General features: G+C 46.7%; 7 protein-coding genes across 7 annotated transcripts; 2 read left to right on the plus strand and 5 right to left on the minus strand.

Moving 5' to 3' along the window:
* Positions 1-45: 45 nt before the first annotated feature.
* On the plus strand, positions 46-2280 carry VTP21DRAFT_6634 (uncharacterized protein; the record flags this gene model as incomplete). Its single annotated transcript, XM_069397286.1, has 7 exons — positions 46-76; positions 172-310; positions 377-750; positions 820-918; positions 987-1289; positions 1358-1383; positions 1444-2280. 7 exons carry the CDS (start codon positions 46-48, stop codon positions 2278-2280), a joined length of 1809 nt encoding a protein of 602 aa, XP_069246784.1.
* Positions 2281-2457: 177 nt separating this feature from the next.
* Positions 2458-4656, minus strand: VTP21DRAFT_6635 (uncharacterized protein; the record flags this gene model as incomplete). Its single annotated transcript, XM_069397287.1, has 8 exons — positions 2458-3270; positions 3332-3357; positions 3442-3616; positions 3683-3777; positions 3841-3939; positions 3999-4357; positions 4414-4552; positions 4611-4656. 8 exons carry the CDS (start codon positions 4654-4656, stop codon positions 2458-2460), a joined length of 1752 nt encoding a protein of 583 aa, XP_069246785.1.
* Positions 4657-5756: 1100 nt separating this feature from the next.
* On the minus strand, positions 5757-7002 carry VTP21DRAFT_6636 (uncharacterized protein; the record flags this gene model as incomplete). Its single annotated transcript, XM_069397288.1, has 6 exons — positions 5757-5913; positions 5978-6099; positions 6151-6254; positions 6313-6583; positions 6658-6704; positions 6777-7002. The coding sequence occupies 6 exons, from the start codon at positions 7000-7002 to the stop codon at positions 5757-5759; spliced, it is 927 nt and encodes a 308-aa protein (XP_069246786.1).
* A 335-nt stretch (positions 7003-7337) lies between these two features.
* On the minus strand, positions 7338-8070 carry VTP21DRAFT_6637 (uncharacterized protein; the record flags this gene model as incomplete). The annotated part of the gene is made up of 4 exons (XM_069397289.1): positions 7338-7431; positions 7492-7688; positions 7807-7850; positions 7932-8070. The coding sequence occupies 4 exons, from the start codon at positions 8068-8070 to the stop codon at positions 7338-7340; spliced, it is 474 nt and encodes a 157-aa protein (XP_069246787.1).
* Positions 8071-8218: 148 nt separating this feature from the next.
* On the plus strand, positions 8219-11644 carry VTP21DRAFT_6638 (uncharacterized protein; the record flags this gene model as incomplete). The annotated part of the gene is made up of 19 exons (XM_069397290.1): positions 8219-8344; positions 8406-8507; positions 8566-8611; positions 8683-8738; positions 8805-8825; positions 8893-9127; positions 9184-9243; positions 9299-9392; positions 9453-9542; positions 9602-9745; positions 9816-9978; positions 10039-10162; positions 10230-10336; positions 10415-10551; positions 10611-10740; positions 10814-10918; positions 11002-11175; positions 11234-11324; positions 11385-11644. The coding sequence occupies 19 exons, from the start codon at positions 8219-8221 to the stop codon at positions 11642-11644; spliced, it is 2265 nt and encodes a 754-aa protein (XP_069246788.1).
* A 397-nt stretch (positions 11645-12041) lies between these two features.
* VTP21DRAFT_6639 (uncharacterized protein) lies at positions 12042-13546 on the minus strand (the record flags this gene model as incomplete). The annotated part of the gene is made up of 4 exons (XM_069397291.1): positions 12042-12935; positions 13012-13108; positions 13180-13320; positions 13407-13546. The coding sequence occupies 4 exons, from the start codon at positions 13544-13546 to the stop codon at positions 12042-12044; spliced, it is 1272 nt and encodes a 423-aa protein (XP_069246789.1).
* Positions 13547-13978: 432 nt separating this feature from the next.
* VTP21DRAFT_6640 (uncharacterized protein) lies at positions 13979-19077 on the minus strand (the record flags this gene model as incomplete). The annotated part of the gene is made up of 5 exons (XM_069397293.1): positions 13979-15462; positions 15534-17813; positions 17897-18070; positions 18175-18459; positions 18654-19077. 5 exons carry the CDS (start codon positions 19075-19077, stop codon positions 13979-13981), a joined length of 4647 nt encoding a protein of 1548 aa, XP_069246790.1.
* Between the last annotated feature and the right edge of the window lie 293 nt (positions 19078-19370).

Raw genomic sequence — 19370 nt, forward strand, 5'->3', positions numbered from 1 at the left:
CCACATTCATAAAGCGCTTACAACATAAGAAATAACCTCAATCAAATGACTACACAGGTCCTTATTATTGGCAGTGGTACGTATCCTCCCCCTCTTCCTCCCTCTCTCCCTCCCTCTCTCCCTTTTCGTCGATTAGCTTGAGCACTCACTGTGGATGACCCTTCTCATTAGGTCCAGTTGGACTCTATCTTGCCTACGAACTTGCACGATACAATGTGTCCTTCAGGATCATCGAAAAACTTGAAACACGCTCGCCTTTGTCCAGAGCGTTTGGCATTGTACCACGTACTTTGGAAGCCTTTGACCACAGGTAACGCGTTATTCTAGACACTCACATGTGTTTGCTTGTGAAAATGAATTCAAAATTTTTTTAAAGTGGTATCGTCGAGCCTATTATTAAGCAAGGCACCTATCTCAAAGCCTTCACATTCAATGCTGGTACAAAAACGCTATTCAGATTCGATACATTTGGCGGACTTCCGCACTCTACATTTCCGGCAGCCCTCACCTTGAGTCAAGCCCGAACTGAAGCTATCATAGCTGATGAACTGAAGAAAAACTTTGGAAAGGATATCGAATACGGAAAGGAGCTGATAGGATACGAGTCGTTGGAGGACAAGATAGTTGCCACTGTAAGAGTAAAACGTGGAGAAGAGGTAGTGGAAGAAGTGATAGAGGCAGAGTACATGGTGGGGTGCGACGGGGCGCATTCGACCGTTCGTAAACTAGACAAGGATTGGAAGTTCTCAGGTATCTACTCCATCACTTATTAATCATATATAAATACAAAATAACCTAACCATTGAATTACGGTATCAGGTGTTTCGATTGAGGGCATTTTTCTCCTTGCGGATTTGGTATTTGAGGAGTCCTGTCCATTCCCCGACAACGAGGTCACCGTATTCACCACAATTCAAGGTGAAAATTCTCGTCATGCTCTTGCACAGTAGAATTAGTATATTAACTTTCGATTATATTATTTACAGACGGTGTACGGGCCTTCTTTCCACTTTTGGATAGGCCGCGTCATTTCCGACTTGTATCCACTATGAGCCAGTCTGTATCCTTTACCAAAAGCGATGTCGTGACACATGGCCTAAATGAGGATAACCGTCGCAATAATAAGCAGCCACTACCCACCTTCACGGTCGAAAATATACAAGCTGATCTTGACAAATATCTCCCGGACCTCAAATTGAGAATTGCAGAGGCAACCTGGAATACAACGTTTAAAGTGAATGAGCGGAAAGTAGACAAATATAAGCGAGGGCGTGTGTTCCTTTGTGGAGGTACTATATAATGATATTCATATGGGTGATGAGAGTCTAATCAAAATATGAATCATGCGTAATTATAGATGCCGCACACTGTCATTCGCCTGCGGTAAATGAATACGTGGTTTAGCTTTGCCGTCCGATGCTTTAACTAATATCCAATGTATAGGGCGGTCAAGGACTCAACATGGGTGTTCAGGATGCACACAATCTTGCATTTAAACTTTCACTTGTTCTGAACGGCCAGGCGTCCTCGCCAAGCCGCGTCCTTGATAGCTACGAGGTGGAACGTAGCCCAGTTGCTGAGAAAACAATCCGCATAACGGGAGCAATGACTCGTTTCGTGATTGGCGTTGGAAACTCGCCCATTGCCACAGCATTTAGATTACTTATGCCCTTATTGCCGGTCTCATATATGCGCGACACGATGCGAAATACAATCTTTCAACTTACAGCTAGATATGCTGAGTCACCGCTACTACAAAAGCGCGCTCTCTCCTCCACTCTCTCGTGGATCTTTGGTCGAAACGGAGATGCAAATCTCATTACTCCTGGTACGCATTTGCCAGATGCATTCCTGAAACTTCCTGTACCTGCTGTGGGCAAAGACACTTGCACACTTTATGATGCGCTACGCGGCTCAACCCAGCACACTGCCATTCTCTTTGTCTCCAATAATGGTATCACACCCCAGCATAATCCAAAGGGGATCAGTTCCCTTCGCCTGATCACGTCCAGATTCAATTCTTCCATTCAACCTCTGATCATCGCGTTTGGAAACTCTTTCCATTGTTCCCATGTCGAGAACCCGGCTTTGGAAGGCATCCCGGTGCTAGCAGAAACCCGACGAGAACTACATGAGAAAATAGGAGTGTCCTCTGGCCAACAGGCGATTGTCGTTGTGCGACCCGATCTGTATATTGCCGCAGTAGGGTATGTACCGTTCGGAGTAGACGAGGTGATTGCACACATGGGCATGTATTTGAAGGTTGAAGAGAGTCAGTAGGAATAGTCGTGGGAAGCAATTCAGGCTTCCACTTTCGATACCAATTTCAAACCATATTATATTACTCAATTGTATAAAACTTATTTGAATATTTGAATACAACTAAATACTTCATAAAATAATATAATATATATAAGATATTTTGTAATATATATACAACTATGAAAATATAAGCTCTCAATTTGACTTTAAATAAGTTCCCATATGCGCAATCACATCGTCGACCTCCATCGGAACATAGCCGGCACTAGCGACATATAAGTCTGGGCGCACAACAACTAGCGCCTGCTGCCCATCGGCTACTCCAAAATCTTTGTGAAGTTGTTCAGAGATCTCCATCAGAACACGTACATTTTTAAGGGATGGATTTTCCAAGCGCGTATAATGCACAAAACTGGAAAACGCTACAATCATAGGCTGCACGACATCCAATCCAAATATCTCCGTGATGGCACGTAAAGCTTGAACTCCCTTGGGATTCTTTGCCGGAGTGATCCCGCATGACGACGAAAACAATATGACCGTGTGGCGAGTGCTTCCACGAAGAACATCATAGAGTGTGCATGTATCTTGGCCGGGGCTGGGTATGGGTTCCTTTAAAAAGCCGTCGGGAATGTGCTTTCCTGGTGCAATCAATCCTGTTAACCCTGAAAGCCAGCTCACCCATCCCGCCTTACGTTTTTGCACCAAGAACGAGTCGCAATAGTGGTGGTTTAATTGTAGAATGGTTCGTCTCCAGAGGGGACGTGCGACCCTCATCGCTCTCGGAAATACAAAGCTCATCAGAAATGGAATATTGAAGGCAGCTCCAAGCAAAAGGCGAGTCGCAAATCCTGTAAAGGCGATAATGTTATCTGCAATTGGACCCCGTTCTGCCTGGTAGCTATTTAGAACTCGATCTGTATCGCTTGTCTGGTTACTCAATACGAGAAAGAGTTTAAGTGCAAGGTTTTGGGCATCTTGGATTCCTATATTTAGGCCTTGACCACCCTGAGTGAGAAGAACTCTGTGAGATAATGATATACACCAATATCTAATTACAGCATCTTACCACTGGGGAATGGCAGTGAGCAGCATCTGCAAAAAAAAATAAAATTTATTTAGTTATATTGACTCAACTTCTATTGGTGAGAACGTTCTTGCCTCCACACAAAAACACACGCCCACGCCTATATTCCTCTGCCTTGCGCTCGTTTACGCGGAAGGTAGAAACCCATGTAGCATCTTCGATTTTGAGCTTTAGATCCGGCAAGGACTTATCCAGATACTCTTGTGCGTCCTGCACCGTATATACAGTGGATTTTTTCCCTCTATCTTCCTGTAATCCATGGGTGATCTAGGACAAATTGTATTGGTATGAATTGGTTATGCTAGTCGAGAGTATATTAAAAGTGGTAAATACCTCATTAGAATTATAAGCCTCGGCTCTTTGACCCATCGTAGAGATTATTCGGAACCTCCGAGGACCATCCCTCAGGGGAAAGAAGCCAGTGACCCCTTTAAATGCACAATTGAGTTTATCATACCTCTACTTTGCTATTAAAAAAGGGGATAGGATACCTCTTTTGCCCAAAAATGCAGCCACCTCATCCTCGTCGATATGACGATTCTCCCCAAGTGTGATATCGGCTAAAAAAAATTCACCACTGAGTGCGACACCTATCTCATAAGCGGTCAGAGTTTTCTTCAGAGCCACATGAGAAATAATAGAAACATACCAGGATACTTCCAATCTTTTCCTAGTTTTCTCACAGCAGAATGGGCCCCATCACACCCCACTAGATATCGAGCATTCACAACCTCCTCGCCCTGTTTTCCTTTAAACGTCGCGGTAACCGTGCCCTCATTTTGCTCGTATCCCACCAGCTCCATACCTCTTTCCACTTCTTTGCCGAGCTTCTTCAGCTCTTCATTTAAAATTTTTTCAGTAATTGTTTGATTGAGAATCAACATAGAGGAGAAGGTTGAGCGCGGTTCTCCGCCGAAAATATTGAGATTTAGTACCACCCGATTATTAGAACGAAACCTAAGATGCTCAAGGAAATGTCCATGCTTAAGAAATGGCTCCACTATATCGCTAATAATTTGGAAATTGTTAAATCTGAGTATACATTTTAGAAAGAAAGCATATACCTATGATCGAATGCTTCCAAGCAGCGGGGTAAAATTCCAAAAGCTCTTGAATGTTCAGCAGGCGCCTCCAGCTTATCGAATATTCGAAAAGGAATCCCGTAACGAGTGAGCTCAATGGCCATAAACAGACCCACAGGCCCTATAATAATTGTACATTTTAGAGGAGCTGTCTCATTAGATGGAGAAGTATTACATACCACTGCCTACAACAATGACATCAAGCAGTTCGCTAGTGTTGGCCATTCTCAATTAATGTGTTAATGGCGATTTTAGTAACAGTTATCAGATAATTCAAGAGGTGAATTCGCACAGCCCTAGTTTTATTTAATATTCAAACAGAAACTCTCGTTCGGTAACCAGGCTATGTAATTTTTCCGGTGAGCTACAATGAGTATATTAATCGGCTGCCATTTAAGTGAGACCCAAATAAAAAGGCATATTAAAAATCACGGAGAAAATTGGAGGCCGAAATCCGCACAGCCGAGTCTTAAATGCTAAGGGAGCCTCGTTACCACATCATGGGATCAAGAGGTATTTGGTTTGAAAATAACGCCAAATCTTCGAATTTTACAAGTCATCACATCCACTTTTTACTTTCAAACAAACCGCTTGCCTTCCAAGCCCCATTGAGTCATGGCCTTCCGAACATAGGAGAGTAATGTTTAACTATTTATGACTCTTGAGCAGAATCCATTCCAACTACAACCCTCAACATAGAGATGCAATCAAAGCTTTCCTGTGCTTTCCTATCGGTTAATTTGAATTTATCCGTTACTCACGACTGCATGAACCTTTTGTACCCAATCCATTTGATATGCATCTGAAATCAGAATCAAGGTATTCCCCGCACGAATGACTGCTCCATGTAATTAGGGAAACTGCTATAGCTTGGATAAATTTTGAAAGCGCAATTACATGTGTATAAGCGAAACGCTTGGAATTGATAAAGGAGATTAGTGAAGGCTTGTATTAGAACAAATACACCAGAGGTTAATAATAGCGTACTATCAAAAGGTGTGTAGAAAACAGGTTTTGAATACAACCTAATTACAAAATTGTCTTCCATAGCAGTAGCAGTATAAAGTTTTTGTGTAAAGCAATCAGACAATCATGTCAATACGAATGTCATTTATATGCTATTGTCGTGCCCCTATAGAAGTGCCACAATCTCATCCTACCGATACCTTAGGTCAACCTTGTTGCTTTGAAATATTTGATATATATTTCTTAAAATCATCAACTACCTAAAAGGTAGAGTGCTGTACAGCATTAGGAAAATTTGGAGAAAAAAATTACAAGCGGAAATAATGAAGGGTTGGTATTATAAATAAATGTGCTTGGCTTTAATAGACAAAACTGAACACCGTATAAGTCGCAATAATTACTCCAAACACTTTGAGCATAAGCCACCTGTTAGAGGAAATATTCCTGTAGTACTTTAATAGTTCTCGTTGTGCTCCTTGAACATTCGATTCTATATCGTCAACATCTGCATCAATACTAATGTGTAATTTATGCGTTGATTAGACCAGTGGTTTTCGTTATATAGATAACATGACCTCACCGCTGTATGGTTTCTCTTTGTTCCGCCACCATATGCGCAAGCTGCCCAAAAATATTGCCCAACTCAGCAATGGTAGATTCGATGGACTGGATTGCCGTGGCCCGACTCTCGTTGTATCTCGACTATTCCAGAGGTGAGCCAATAAATAGGCATCCGAGAATTGTGATTCTTACCTGCTCTTCGACCAGCATCTGCTGCTGCATTGGTGGCCCCATTTCTAGAGAGAGATATTCACTTTTTGCTTCGTTAGAGCGCTCTGTAATATACAAAGGAGAATCTGTAGATAGCAAAGCATAAGAGATCGGCATTGATTATGCTAATTTGTCCAGGAGTACCTGAACGCATTTGCATCGAGCCGTCGCTATGTGAGAAGTTGCTTAATCGCTCCTTGGACTCTTTAATGTTCTGCGTTCGCATCTCAAGTACATCTTTAAATCTAACCGATGCATCCGCTAATCGTGCTCTTAATCGATTTATGACGTGTTCAGAATGCTCGATCACTTGTTTATTAGGTGCACGATTGCGATTTTCGCGGAGATGACGCTGTAATATTTCAATTTGGTTATTTAGGCGAGCAATATCCTGCTTAATGCTTTGAGTAAGATCCTGTTCACAGAGAAGAAAATATGCGTCAAGAAATAGGTATGATCCATGCTAGGGGGTATTGTGTATAAACTTGCATTAATCTCTGTAGGCTTGTCATCGAACAGTGTTCTTCTGTTGGCAACTATACAAAAAAAATAAAATAAAATAAAAAATCAAAAGCAAAATTAACACAAGTAGCAACATCTTGATGTACGTTTGCCAAGCTGCTGCAGTTTATCCTCCATCAATCGTAAATCTCTAGTAATTACAGATGCCATGCGAGAAAATTCCGATTTTGGCGATGTAAGACGCGACTGTTGTGTCGATGCATAGTATTTTCGATTTTCGAGACCAGATTTCGAGGAAGACGAATTGGTAGCTCGAGAGAGATAAGAGCCCACAATTTTGTGAAACTCATTCGTGCGATCTTTGATGCTCATTTCGAATTATATATATGGACGAAATCCTTACAATCAGGTCAAATGAAAGGGCAATCTGTGGCACAGGTCATATTGAAATTATGTCGATGTAAAATTTACTCCAAATTTCTGTATATGAAAATAGTTTATTACAGCTGAATAAAGTAAAATAAATTTGCAAAATAGAAATACCATATAAATAACAAATAGGTTGGAAGGAGAAATAAAATGACAGCAGGTTTGACCGTGGTATGTTCCAGTACATAGAAATGCAATAAGTCGAGTGATCTAACAACAGATAGAAAACTTCAATAACGAAGTTTCACAACCGAGAGAATGAAGGCCCCAATTGTCGCCTAATAACTGTAATTATCTCTGGAAAAGTTGGGGTCTTGAATAAATGCTTGTAGTATTTTGCTTCCCGTCTGCAAAAGAGGATGCCCCGCAACACTAGAAAAATATAGAAGATTAGTAATAGCAAGATATTTATTATAGTATCGGACGATATACATTTGAAGAAATCTCTCAAGACCTTCCCGCCGTTGCTCAATGACTTCATCCGAAAAACGATTTGTAAATATTTTCCCAGGAAGTGGTGGCAGATTTACCCGGCTGACTTCTCGCTCTAGTGCATCTCGAAACCATTCGAAATCGCTATACCGACGACGAACGGATGATTGCTTCAATTTAAAGCATGGGATATTTGTCTGTGGAAAACAATAGGTTAAATTGAATGACATTATTAAATTCGTAGGCTATCTCCGCACTTGGTTAATGTTATACTAAATTGTTCAATTGAAAAGAATACAAGCATTATTTACTTACCTTGCATACAATTTCGTAATCAGTGTACATTTTTCGACCAAATCCTGCATCACCAAAGGTAAATAGGTATATTACAAATGAAATTAGGGCTCTTGATTATAGAGAAATGTGTGGAGTCACCCTACCATGCGTTACCGGATTTCGTACTTCGATTTCCAGAAAGTTTTCCGGAGCGCCATACATGTCCTCAACAGATTGCTCTTTACTCTGTAGCCGAATGGTTGCGCTGAGAGCCCTCGGAGAATGTGCTGAATGCGTTGCCATCTTAACTATGAAAATAAAAAATCCTGTCAAAGCTAACGGTTCTGTTAATATCCTGAGAAATTTTAAATACCACTTACCCCTCAATTGTGGCTTATAGAGTGACTTTATCTCGCGTACTAGGAACACGAACATATTATTAAATGAAGCAATGAGGACAAAATTTATAACCCCTTATAAGATATGTCTACTAGCATTGCTGCAAAAATTCTGCTCATCTCATTGGGAGCCAACATTCGCGCAGAAAGCCCTGTATTTTCTTATCCACAAGCTAGCGGTGTGTAATTTTCCTCTCTTCAACTCTAAAGCACTACCTGACGCTACGACTTTGTTCTTAGGCAAATAATGATTACCAGGAACTCACTATACTCGAATTAATGACGGAGCTAGAGGAGCTTGGAGACGAGGTGGTTACTTTAGAAGAAATGCTTAGAGAAAAAGTAGGCGAAATGTACAATTACTTCAATTTGATATTAATTATTCGCGTATTGGAAATAGCTCGAAGAGATAAGGTGTCCAAACGATCTCTACGATCTATTTTCAGGTATATACATTCTATGCTAGTAGTTTTATTTTCGCACAATTTTCACTTACTTGGGCTTATATCTATATTAGTCGCCAAAAATTTATTGCATGCTGATGAAGCTCCTGCACACAATAACAGACATCCAGTATGTTATTTAGAATTTATTTTGTTTTGTTCATGCATGTTTATTGAATGCTTGTTTCTCTTCTAGAATGAAGGACACTTACTATTGGTAAGCGACTTTTGTAACAAGGCGTTTTGAAATACCCAGTGGGTCATTGACGTCCATGACACAATAGCACCGGCGAAGCGTATTTGGTGTATTTGTTCGACGCGCTTGGCTCGAATTTCAGAAAATGCCAATGGAGAAAATTGCCTCCCTCTTTAGCGCTTTTATAGCTTACCGCTCAGCCATGTTCGCCTCAGAGGAAGCGAATGAATCGAAGGCTATTTCTGACGCAAGTTTGTTGGAAGAGGAAAAAGAGGGTGGGGTGCTTCAGGAGATAATGGAAAGATATCATATGCCTTCGGAGAGTGAGTCTCTTGTGCTTTTACTCGTGAGAGACCAGTTATTAAAAATGGGTTTCTAGATATCATTGCCCGATCAGACGCAGAGCATTTTTTAGATTACCAAGTCAGCCTACTAGAGAGTAAGTTAATGCATTAGCATCTGAGGTTTATTTCTAGCACTCACATTGACATCAGAATCTAGTGGTATCATTCCTCCTCGAGAGCTTCAACAGAAACTCAACGAGATTCAGCATCAAATCCCAACCCTTTTCAAAGTTTATTATGTCTCGTAAGAAACAGATTGTCAGATCTTAGTGAGGCTTTTTCTAGCTAACACCTTATCTTTTAGATGTTTGAATTGTCTACGATCCGGTGAAGTCGAGAGCGCATTTGAAAATCTCCACAAATTCTTTGACTATTGCCATGTAAATCAAAAAAAGTGAGCACATTTGTTTTCTTTTTATCAGCGAGGTTATCTAATATTCTTTGAACTTGAAGAACATTGTATCAATATGCGTTGCTAAATCTCGCGATCCTTCACTCGAGATTCAACCATAAACAGCAGGCATTATGGGCAGTTCGCGAGGCAGTTTCGATCGCTCGTGAAAACCAGGATCAGGAATGTTTGAGCTACGCACTTAGGTACACGCCGATAAGCCCAATTTCTTAATTCTTGTAAGGGCTATGTTTACAGTTTATCTATTATTGATAGTTGGCTACATCGTCTAAACAAGTCGCGTGTGCACGATGAGAGCACAATAGAGACTTCAGAGCAGCAGATGCTGGAATCCCTTGTCGGACAAACAAAAGAGCTCAACCTATTATATCTGCAGAGTCTGAGCGAACTTACCAAGGCAAAGCAAGCATTACAAACTGTAAGCTAAAGTAGTTCTCAGTCTACGTTTTACGTGGATCTAATTTTTTTTTATCTAAAGGGGGCCTCACCGTCAGAAATTTTCGAATCATTGCTCCGAAGCACCTCAATTAACACGCGTTATTCACTAGAGGGAATTATTGGGACTTCGCAACTACTTGCTGCAAGTGTCTGGGATTTATATGGTAACATCTGATTTCATGAAAATTTTTTCCATTTCATATGGAAAACTTATCCCTCTCCCTATAATAGGATCGAGTGTACTTTCAACACTTTATACTCAGCTCCAACTCGCCTACCATCCCAACGAGACAGTCCCTGAAGATATTGCAATAGGACATTGTAAGCTTGCATACCAGGTAATGAGCCTCTCCCACCATCTTCGGAGCCTAATGGAGAGTCATTAAATCATTAAATCTAACCTTGCGCAATAATAGCAAGCGATGTTTGGCAACTATGATCAAGCGCTATCCATCCTTCATAATGCTAGCAAAGAGGTTGCTGTGAAGGGCTTTCAAGTGCTTCCGTGGGTGCAATGCATGGGGCAGATTTTACACCAACGAGCGCTCTACACGTAATGATACAACGCTTGTTGAATGTTACAAGTTAATAACCTATTTTTGTGTGATGTAGTGAGGAGTTGAGCAATGCTCGTGCTGTGTCCTCTACCCTCGCTGCCGCCTGCCAGGACGATGAGCTACTTCGAATGGATGTTGCGTTCCGCAAAGCTTTATATCTGGCAAAGAAGGGTCAGCTAAATGAAGTGAGCATTGGACATGAATCGGCAATGGGAGGGCATGCTAACCTATTCATTTTATTTTCTGATACTTCTCTAGTCACTGGATATGATCTGGGCCTTGGTAAAGGAGTGTTTTCGGCATAACTCAACAACAAGTCTGATGAGCGTGACTTATTTACTTAAACTAGCCGAGATACATATGGTAAGCAGTCCATGTGTCGATGTCGCTGCTCTGCTCAGTAAGCATTGCATCGAATGTATACGATCATTGATCTTGTGCTCTAGGAAAGCGATGTCCCAATATCCGCACTGCCCCTGATACTGGGTGGACTGACGCTGAGCGAACGATTCCACATCCATGCGTCTTTCTGGTTAGCTAATGCACGGCTTGCAGAGCTCCTTCTACAGTTCAACCTACCTCGACAGGCCCTGGAGACAATTGAAGGGATCATGCCAAGGGTAATTTTGTAGTTTTAAGTGGCCGCTTCATATGTATTAATCACATTGCCTAAACCAGGTTCTGGCCCACGGCTCCCTCCACCTTCAGTCCACCGTTCATTTTGTCCATGCCAAGTGCATTCTTGCCTGCATTGCCGAGGAGTCTCAAAGTGAATTCTCCATTTTCCCATGTTCTCTCTATCTTGTGTTAATTAACTGTTTTGTCGCAGGTGAGCACGCTGCAACCCGATTTTCATCCGTCCTCCCGCCCCTCGAATACGCTCTCGCTGGCTTCCGCCGTCTCAACGCCCTGGAGGAGATGCTCAGTGTACTCTACTATCAAGCGCGTGTGTTTGATCACTTGGGCTTTTCCACCGAACGCAACCAGGCAGCCAAACAATATAGACTTTTGGTAGAACAACGAAGCAAATCTAGAATGGAATCCCCCCTCTCGAACTTCTATTACTACTCTAATGAGATAGCCAGCTAATGATCATTTGCTACATACTTTTTTTTTCGCTTTATTTCATGTTGTAATTGGATAGTAAAGAGACACTCGAGTAATTATAGCAAAAAAAGGGGAAAAAAACTGTTAAATCTTAAAAAGAATATCCATAATACTATCCCTATCATCAGGACAAAAGAAAAAAAAAGAAAGAAAGCCACAAAAAGGAAAAACGCTTACAATAATAAGTGACAACTGCAAGATCTAATTGAAAACTTAATCTCCAACAAAAAAAAGAAAACTTACAGGAAATATAGAGGAAGTAGGGAAGCAATACATAATAAAATGAAAAAAAAGAGACTATTAATAAGAGTTTTGCGCTGCAAAAAAAAGGAGAAATAAAAATAAAACTAACGTACTGCAAGAATTTCTACTAAACAAATTAGAGACAGAAGATCCCTTTCCAGGAGCTCTCATCGCGTAATCTCTCGAGCACGCCCTCCCGACTCTTGATGAAAGAGTCGTTGATCTCCGACACAGGCACAGGCTCCATCGGATCAAATAGCGAAGTCGGTAGGTGTGCCACGGGGGCAACCGCATTCGGGTCCATGGCGGGGTAGGCGCCCGTGGCCGCCCCAAGTAGATTCGGATCGGCACTAGGATAGGGATTCACCGAGGGCATGTTCGAATATGGCTGCATCATGGGCAACGGTGCGGGAGCCGATACGGGCGGAGTGTCGGCGACTGTAAACTCTCTTGGGTTATTGGGCGAAGGCTTGGCCCACTGAAGTTGCAGCCGAGAGTTTCCAAACATCGCGCCATTTGCCTGGTAAATGGCCATTTCCGCAGACTGCTGGTGCATAAACCCAACGAAGGCGAACCCCTTGTTAGCGGGCAGTTTAATGTGAGTCACTGTGCCAAAGGGCTCGAAAAAGCTGCGAAGATCTTCCTCGGTCATATATCCAACCAAGCCCCCAACATAGATCGTGGTGTGCTCGCCGATGGGTGCAGAAATGGGCGGCTGCGGCGCCTGCGGATAACTTCCTCCATATCCTCCGGTACTTCCGTACCCCCCCGCTCCCCCACTGCTATATCCGCTGGTGCCACTACCTGCACCCCCTGTCCCGCTTGGAGCAGATACGCGACCTTTAGGCGTGGCCATGGAAATGCGCATCGGGCGCGATCCACAAAACATCCCATTGCACTCCGCAAGTGCTCTATTTCTATCGTCTTCGTTGGTGAAGCGCACAAATCCATATCCTCGCGACATGCCTGTAGCGGGATCCGTCATAATTCGTGCCGACTTGAAAAACCTGTATCTACTTTGGAATATCGCCTATAGCGCAAGGACCATAGGGGTCACTAAGAAGGTAACAAAAAGGGGGCACTCATGATACAAAAATGATACTAACCACAATCATAGATTCATTGACCTCTGGCCCAAGATCGCCAATAAATAATGAATATTCTGGGCCATCCTGCTGTTTTGCGGAAGTATTCGAGGTTTTACTATAAAACAAAAATGGTTTCCATGTGAGTATAAGATTGCCAAATACGTTCCGGAAACTTTAGAAATTTACCCTCTCTCGTTGGGCCCTCCGCTTGCCCAGTTTAATTTGAAGGTGCGATCCGTGTTGGGGATCAAGGTTCCGTGAAGTGCAACTGCTTTCTGTGCTGCTGCATGACTCTGAAACTGGATGAAGCAATAATTCGCTGGGCCCCTTTATATTGATACAAGGGGAGGAAAAAGGAGCGAATATTAAATCAGTGTGCGATCGAACGGGAGGATAGATGAGATAATTATTACCCAGTGAATTTATCCCGAATCATTTTAACGCTAACATTCTCACCAAGACTATACCACAGCTGGCGAATCCAAGTCTCGTCCGCCCATTCCGGTATGGATCCCATCCATAGCGTCGACTTTCCATCCTGTTCTTGTGCCATAACTTGACTTCTGGTCCACTGATCAGAAAAAAGAAAAAAATACACGGCAAGCGCAAAAGAAAATGGGCCGGAGTCACGCTTTTTGTTGACGCATTCGAGCAGTCACTCAATTTTGATAGCTTCCTTGACGGAATAAAAATGTTAAGCTAACAACGATCCGTAGGAGAGTGGGCCGAGAAAAAAAAAATAGTAGACATGCCATGGTTTATTGTTAAATTAATCTCGTTTTAAACCCTGAACTGGTAGTAGCTAAATTAAAAGCGTCTACAGAAATGCTTTTCTAAGACAGGAAGTTCAAATAATAGTAAATATTAACAGGGAAATTTAGCAAAAAAAAAACTTTTATAGGGAATCATAATGTCATGTAAATAAGCTAACGTATATATAGATTAAGTGAAATATTTAAATAGAACAACAGGGAAATAGAAATTGTTAACGGCCACCGCCAAACAGTTGTCCAATTTGGTTGATTGCATCCTCCGCTTTCTTCTTAACTTCCTCCACAGGATTCGACGGCTTATTATCGGGCTTTCCGCTATTGCCATTATCTTTGCCATTGCCGTCATTTCCGGGTCCGTTCTCTGGTTTTTTGCCAGGGATTGGAAGGATGTTCGGGAGATCCGGAAGCTTGGAAGGTATAGGTAAATCGGGCAGCTTGGTTGGAATGGGTAAGTTGGAAACGGCCGGCAGAGGCACGCTAGGTAAAGGCACGCTGGGCAAAATGCTTGGCAGCTTTCCGAGGGTGTCGTTCACCAGATTACCCGCTTGCTGGGGGAAACTGGTGGCCAGCATATTCTTGAATAGACCCAGGGAAGAGCCCGGCAAAAGCTCCGGCAAGGGTGGCATCAGCACGGGCAGATCTACCTTGGCAAAGGTCTCACGCAGCGACTCGATCTCAGTCGATTTGTCATTGCCTTTGACCTCGACCACCACCGCCTGCGTCAGCGCCTTGAAAAGCATCGCAAGGATCTTGGGCAGCGCTTCTCCAAGCAGCAGGTGGAGCTGGGTGGGAACCGTGTTGTCGCCGGGGACAAGGGTGAGTCCCTTGATGTCGACCACTCCAATCTTAGTGCCTTCATAGAACGCATCGAGCACCACATCTCCCAGCTGCGCCGAGATTTGCGAGGGGTTATTCAGGACAACCTTGAGCCCAAGATTGCCCGAAAAGACGCCCCCAAGATCGATGTCCAATCCAACGACTCGGGGCTGCTTCCCCTTGAGCCCCTGTAGGCCGGCCAGAGCGCTCTGCACGTTGATCTCGATGCCAGTCAGCGTGAGGTCGCCCACACCGGAACCCGTCACCGCGTCCACGGTTCCTTTCATTCCAAACTGTTTGGTGGCGAGATGGGTAATGTCGGACAGGTACCCGTTGAAGGATCCCTTATCGAGCACCGGCAGATTGACCTGGGGAATCTTGATGTGGATGATGCCGCCTCCCGGCTTAACATCCGACTGGACCGGGCTGAACGGCAGGCTCAGCTTCGCCGTATCGACGCCATTGTTCACAATTGTGAAGTCGCCCTTGGTTTGTTTCGGGTTGAGGGTGATCGGGAACGGGGATTTGAGCTCGGCCTCGACGTTGTCGGACGATATCAAGGGGGAGTAAGCCGTCTCCTTGGTGAAGGCAAGCGCGAACTGCTTGATGGTGATGGCAGGCAGAAGTTGAAGCCCCTTCGCACCCGGGAGCACCAGGTTCAGTTTCAGCGTGCGGAAGGCGGCAGAGAGCCAGTCCACTTTTCCGCCTCCGCCAAGTACGTCGCCACCAGTGACGTCGAGGGGAGTGTCGATGCCATGGATAAAGTTGTTGAAGAGCTCAGATGCCGCCTTCAGCCCTTCCTCGGTGGTTTGGGGAAGTAGACGGCCTTGGAGCGCCAGATTCACCTCGGCCTCACTGTCGATGAGCTGGTTCAGCGCGGCTAATAAAGGGGAGGCAACCCAAGTGAGCACAAGATCTCTCTATACAAATTAGAGAAATAAGCTCATTTACCTAGTTCGGCCACCTTAATGTTCTTGAAAGAGGCTTCAAAGCCGGCCGACTGCGCCAGTAAGCCCACGTTGCTCGGGTTCTGCAGGCTGGTCACGATGGCGGATTTGATCCCACCCGCCGGATCATCGCCGGGGAGGTCGAACTTGACCACCTTGATGCCGCTCTTGAACTCGTTCATCCCCTTGAGCGACACCTGTTTGGTCATGGTGATCCCCGTGAAGGTGAAACCAAGGGCGGTGACGGCCAGGTTGCCGCAGCTCAGGTCCCACGTGAAGCCCTCCTTGTGGATAAGCTCCTCCGAGAATTTCTCGAGCCCCTCCGCGTCCACCACCTCCGCCGTCGCCACCACGTCAAAATTGCCGCCTTGGATATCCGCCTTGGTTAGGAGAGCGGGCATCTGGGTTATTTTGGCGATCACCCTGCCGTTCCACTTGATCTCGATGGGGGCGGCAAACTCAATCTTGGCGTCGAGAGGGCCGGCATTGGTCAGCGATCCGACGAGCCGCGTCTTAAAGCCCTGGTTCGACGGCTCCTGGATGATCACTTTGGTGAGGCCAAACACCGCGTTGTTCACGATGGTTTGCACAATCGGGTTGCCAACGATGGGGATCAGCCGAAGGACCGACTCGTCGGTGCGGGCGTCCACAGCCGACTGCTGGTAGTGGATGGAGGTCTGGTATTCGCCCACCTGGATCTTGGCCTTCATGTCCATGTCCACCCGAAGCTGGGCCATGGCCTTGAGCACAAACTCCGAGATGTTGAACCCGTCGAACACGCCGCGTCGCATCAGAGCGCGCCGCGATACACTCCTGCGGCGGCGGCGGCGCTTCCCCTTGGCGTCACCGATCTCGTATCCGCCCAGCTTGAGGAGGGCATCGAGGGGTGCGACGTTCAAGCCCTTGTCGACGGCGTTGCCTCGGAGAAGCACGATGATGGCGGTCGGCTCGAGGTTCATCTTCAGAGGCAAGCCGGGGGTCGACTGAGTGCTTTTGCCCTTGATCACGATCTGCTGGTCGGCCACGTCCAGGGTGCCCACGGGCTGTCCAAACTGCGTCACCACCGCCTGGATGCTATTCAGCTGGAGATCGGCGGTGAAGGTGTTGCTGATGTTGACGAGGGTCTGCGCCACGCTCGTCTGCGGGGTGTCGGGCAAGATGACGACCTTGGCCTGTTGCACGAGTTTGGTGGTGAGGCCGGGCATGACCGCCTCCGCCTTCACCTGGGCGAGCCCCTTGTTCAGCGGGGGGATCTGCGTGGAGTCCTTGGTGCCCTCGATCGCCACCGTGTTGTTCTCGCCCACCAGGAACTTCTCCAGGAGCTCGGTGCCGGCGGGGTCGCGATTCGGGTCGAAGATGCCCCTCGCGTTTACCTGGTTGGCGCCGATGGCCAGGGTGAGGTTGGGCAGGATGACGGAGCCCAGCTGCACCTGCTTGAAATCGAGGAGGGTGCTCACATCCCCGCCCATGGACACGTGGATGTTGCTCGGGTTGAACAGGCTGGTGCTGACGGCCAGCTGCAGGCCGTCCTTTTGGCCGCCGACCACGTCGATCGAGTTGATCACCGGGGGGGGATCCCGCAGGCCGCGGAGGCCGCGGAGGGTGACGTTGCTCCGGAACGGGAGGTCGGTGAGGGTGACCAGCCCAATGGGGGTCGAGGCTTGGCCCGTTGCGTTTCCGGCCAGCGTGATCACGCTCTCGCTGAACAGGGTCAGGTTGGCGACGAACTCGTCGAAGAGGGCCTCTTTGCCGGGAACGACCTGCATCGGGGCGTTGGGAATGGAGAGCATCACCTCGCCGGTGGTGAGGTTCTTCTGCGCGCGGGCCCAGTCGGAGGTGAGCGACGCCAGCGGACCAAACCCGGGGAGCTCGATGTTGATGCTCTGCCGCACTTGCTCGATGTTGAGCGAGAAGCCGAACGGCACCTGGATGATGGCGCGCACCGTGTCGGTGGAGGTGATGGGCGCGTAGGGCGACTGGGGATTGAAGCCGAGCGCAAGCGTGTCAATGGAGATGTTGCGGATGATCTCCAAGGGCTGCGGCGACTGAAGGCCCACTTGCATCTGGAGGCCCGCAAGGCCCGCGGACAGCCAGGAGACGCTGTGGACGCCGTCCGGGAGCGCCGAGGTCGCCTTGGCATAGGCGTTCGAGCGCCGTCCCGAGACGAAAGAGCTGAACATTTCAGAGAGCTGCTGGAGTTCGGAGGTGTTATTATGCGGAAGTAGGCGTCCGGTCAACTCCACCGAGTTGTCGCCAGGAGCAAGCAGGAGGTTGGGCGTGGACACTGGATACGTATCAGAAGACAATGGGAGCGTTAGCATCGTGACGTCGGTATGAGGGGCTTGCCTCCACGAGGCGTTTGTTTACCTGATCCAATGAAGGTATCCTTGAAGCCGACATCAAGCGCCACAGCCCCCAGCTGGATGCCAAATGGCGATGGATTCTGAATATTGGTACCGAGGAGCAGCTTGATGCCCCCGGCCGGATCGTCTCCGGGCAGATCGAATTTGGTGATGGTCACGTTCTGGAGGCCATTTAGCCCTATCAAAGAAAGAAAGGAAGACGTCAGCTCCCATTTCGTCGAGAGGGTAGGATGGATAGGCGAGCGGGTAGCAGAAGGGCGTGGGGGGGGGGGGGCCGCATACCTTTCAACGAGACGTCCTTCTCGACCTTCAAGTTCTTTGCGGTCATGCCCATGGCCTTGATGATGGCCTCGGACGAGAGATGCCAGACGAATTCGTCCTTTGCGACCATCTCCTTGGTGAATTCGGCAAATGCGGCCGGGTCGGAGATCTGGAAGTCGGTGGCCGTCTCCAGCTGCCCACTTCCGCCTGCCACCGCGACGGAGGGCAGCACCATCACGCCCAGCTCCTTGTCCTGCCATTTCACCGTCACCGGCTTCGTGAACTCGAGGTCGCCCGGGAAGGGACCTGTGACAAAATTACAAATTTAAAACCTATTAGCATTGCGATTGGACAACTCAAATTGGTGGTCCGATCATTAAGGTAGGTAAATTAGCTAGCCAAAGCAGGAAAGTTTGAGAGTTTCCAACTAAGGATAGCTGTGAGATGACTAACAGAGTCCCTCAGAGCAAGCGGGCAATCCAAGAGCAGAGAAAACAAACCTGTTCGAGTCAACGCGGCCTTCATTCCAAGCTGGAATCCCGATTCCTTTGGGCTGGTGAGGTTGGCCACCTGGACGTCGAGCCCGGAGTTGTTGACGATGCTCTGGGCTATGAGCGGGAAGAATACGAAGATGATGAGGGGGATAAAGATGGCCAGTAGCCCGGCGGTCACCGCGACGGCGATGATCCAGAACCGCCTAGTTTTGTAGAAGGGCGTCTTCATGGGGGGCTTTTCGGTCTGGTAGTCTATCTCCTCCACCATATTGTCGTAGTCGTGGTCGCGGGTGGGGTCATGCGGCCTGGGCGGCGGCGGCGGCGGCGGATGGCCCAACGAGGGGCTGTCGGCGCTGGGCCTTCCCTCGCCCGCGCGGGGGGGCGTTGGGGGAGCGGGCCGTGGGCGACGAAAGAGTGAGGAAACTCGCATTATTAGCAACGACTAGAGGTGAGATATAGATAATAGGTATGGTATTACACGGCGAAACAGAAACAACTATGGGAGGGGAGGGGGATTATAGGGGAGGGGAGATGATAAGAGGCAAGCACATCAATAAACCGCGCGGCGACAGCAAACAAGAACGAACTATCCATAAAAAAAACAGACAATAACAAATGATGGAGACGACAAGGAGCTGGAAGAGAAGTGCGGGGGAAACGAGAGAGAAAGGAAAGAGGGAGTGCGGGGAAAGCGGGAGAGGAGGGGGAGGAGGAGAGGGAACG

This window comes from Calcarisporiella thermophila (assembly GCF_041956535.1).
Source record: "Calcarisporiella thermophila strain CBS 279.70 unplaced genomic scaffold VTP21scaffold_28, whole genome shotgun sequence".
NCBI classification, from domain to species: Eukaryota; Fungi; Calcarisporiellomycota; class Calcarisporiellomycetes; order Calcarisporiellales; family Calcarisporiellaceae; genus Calcarisporiella; species Calcarisporiella thermophila.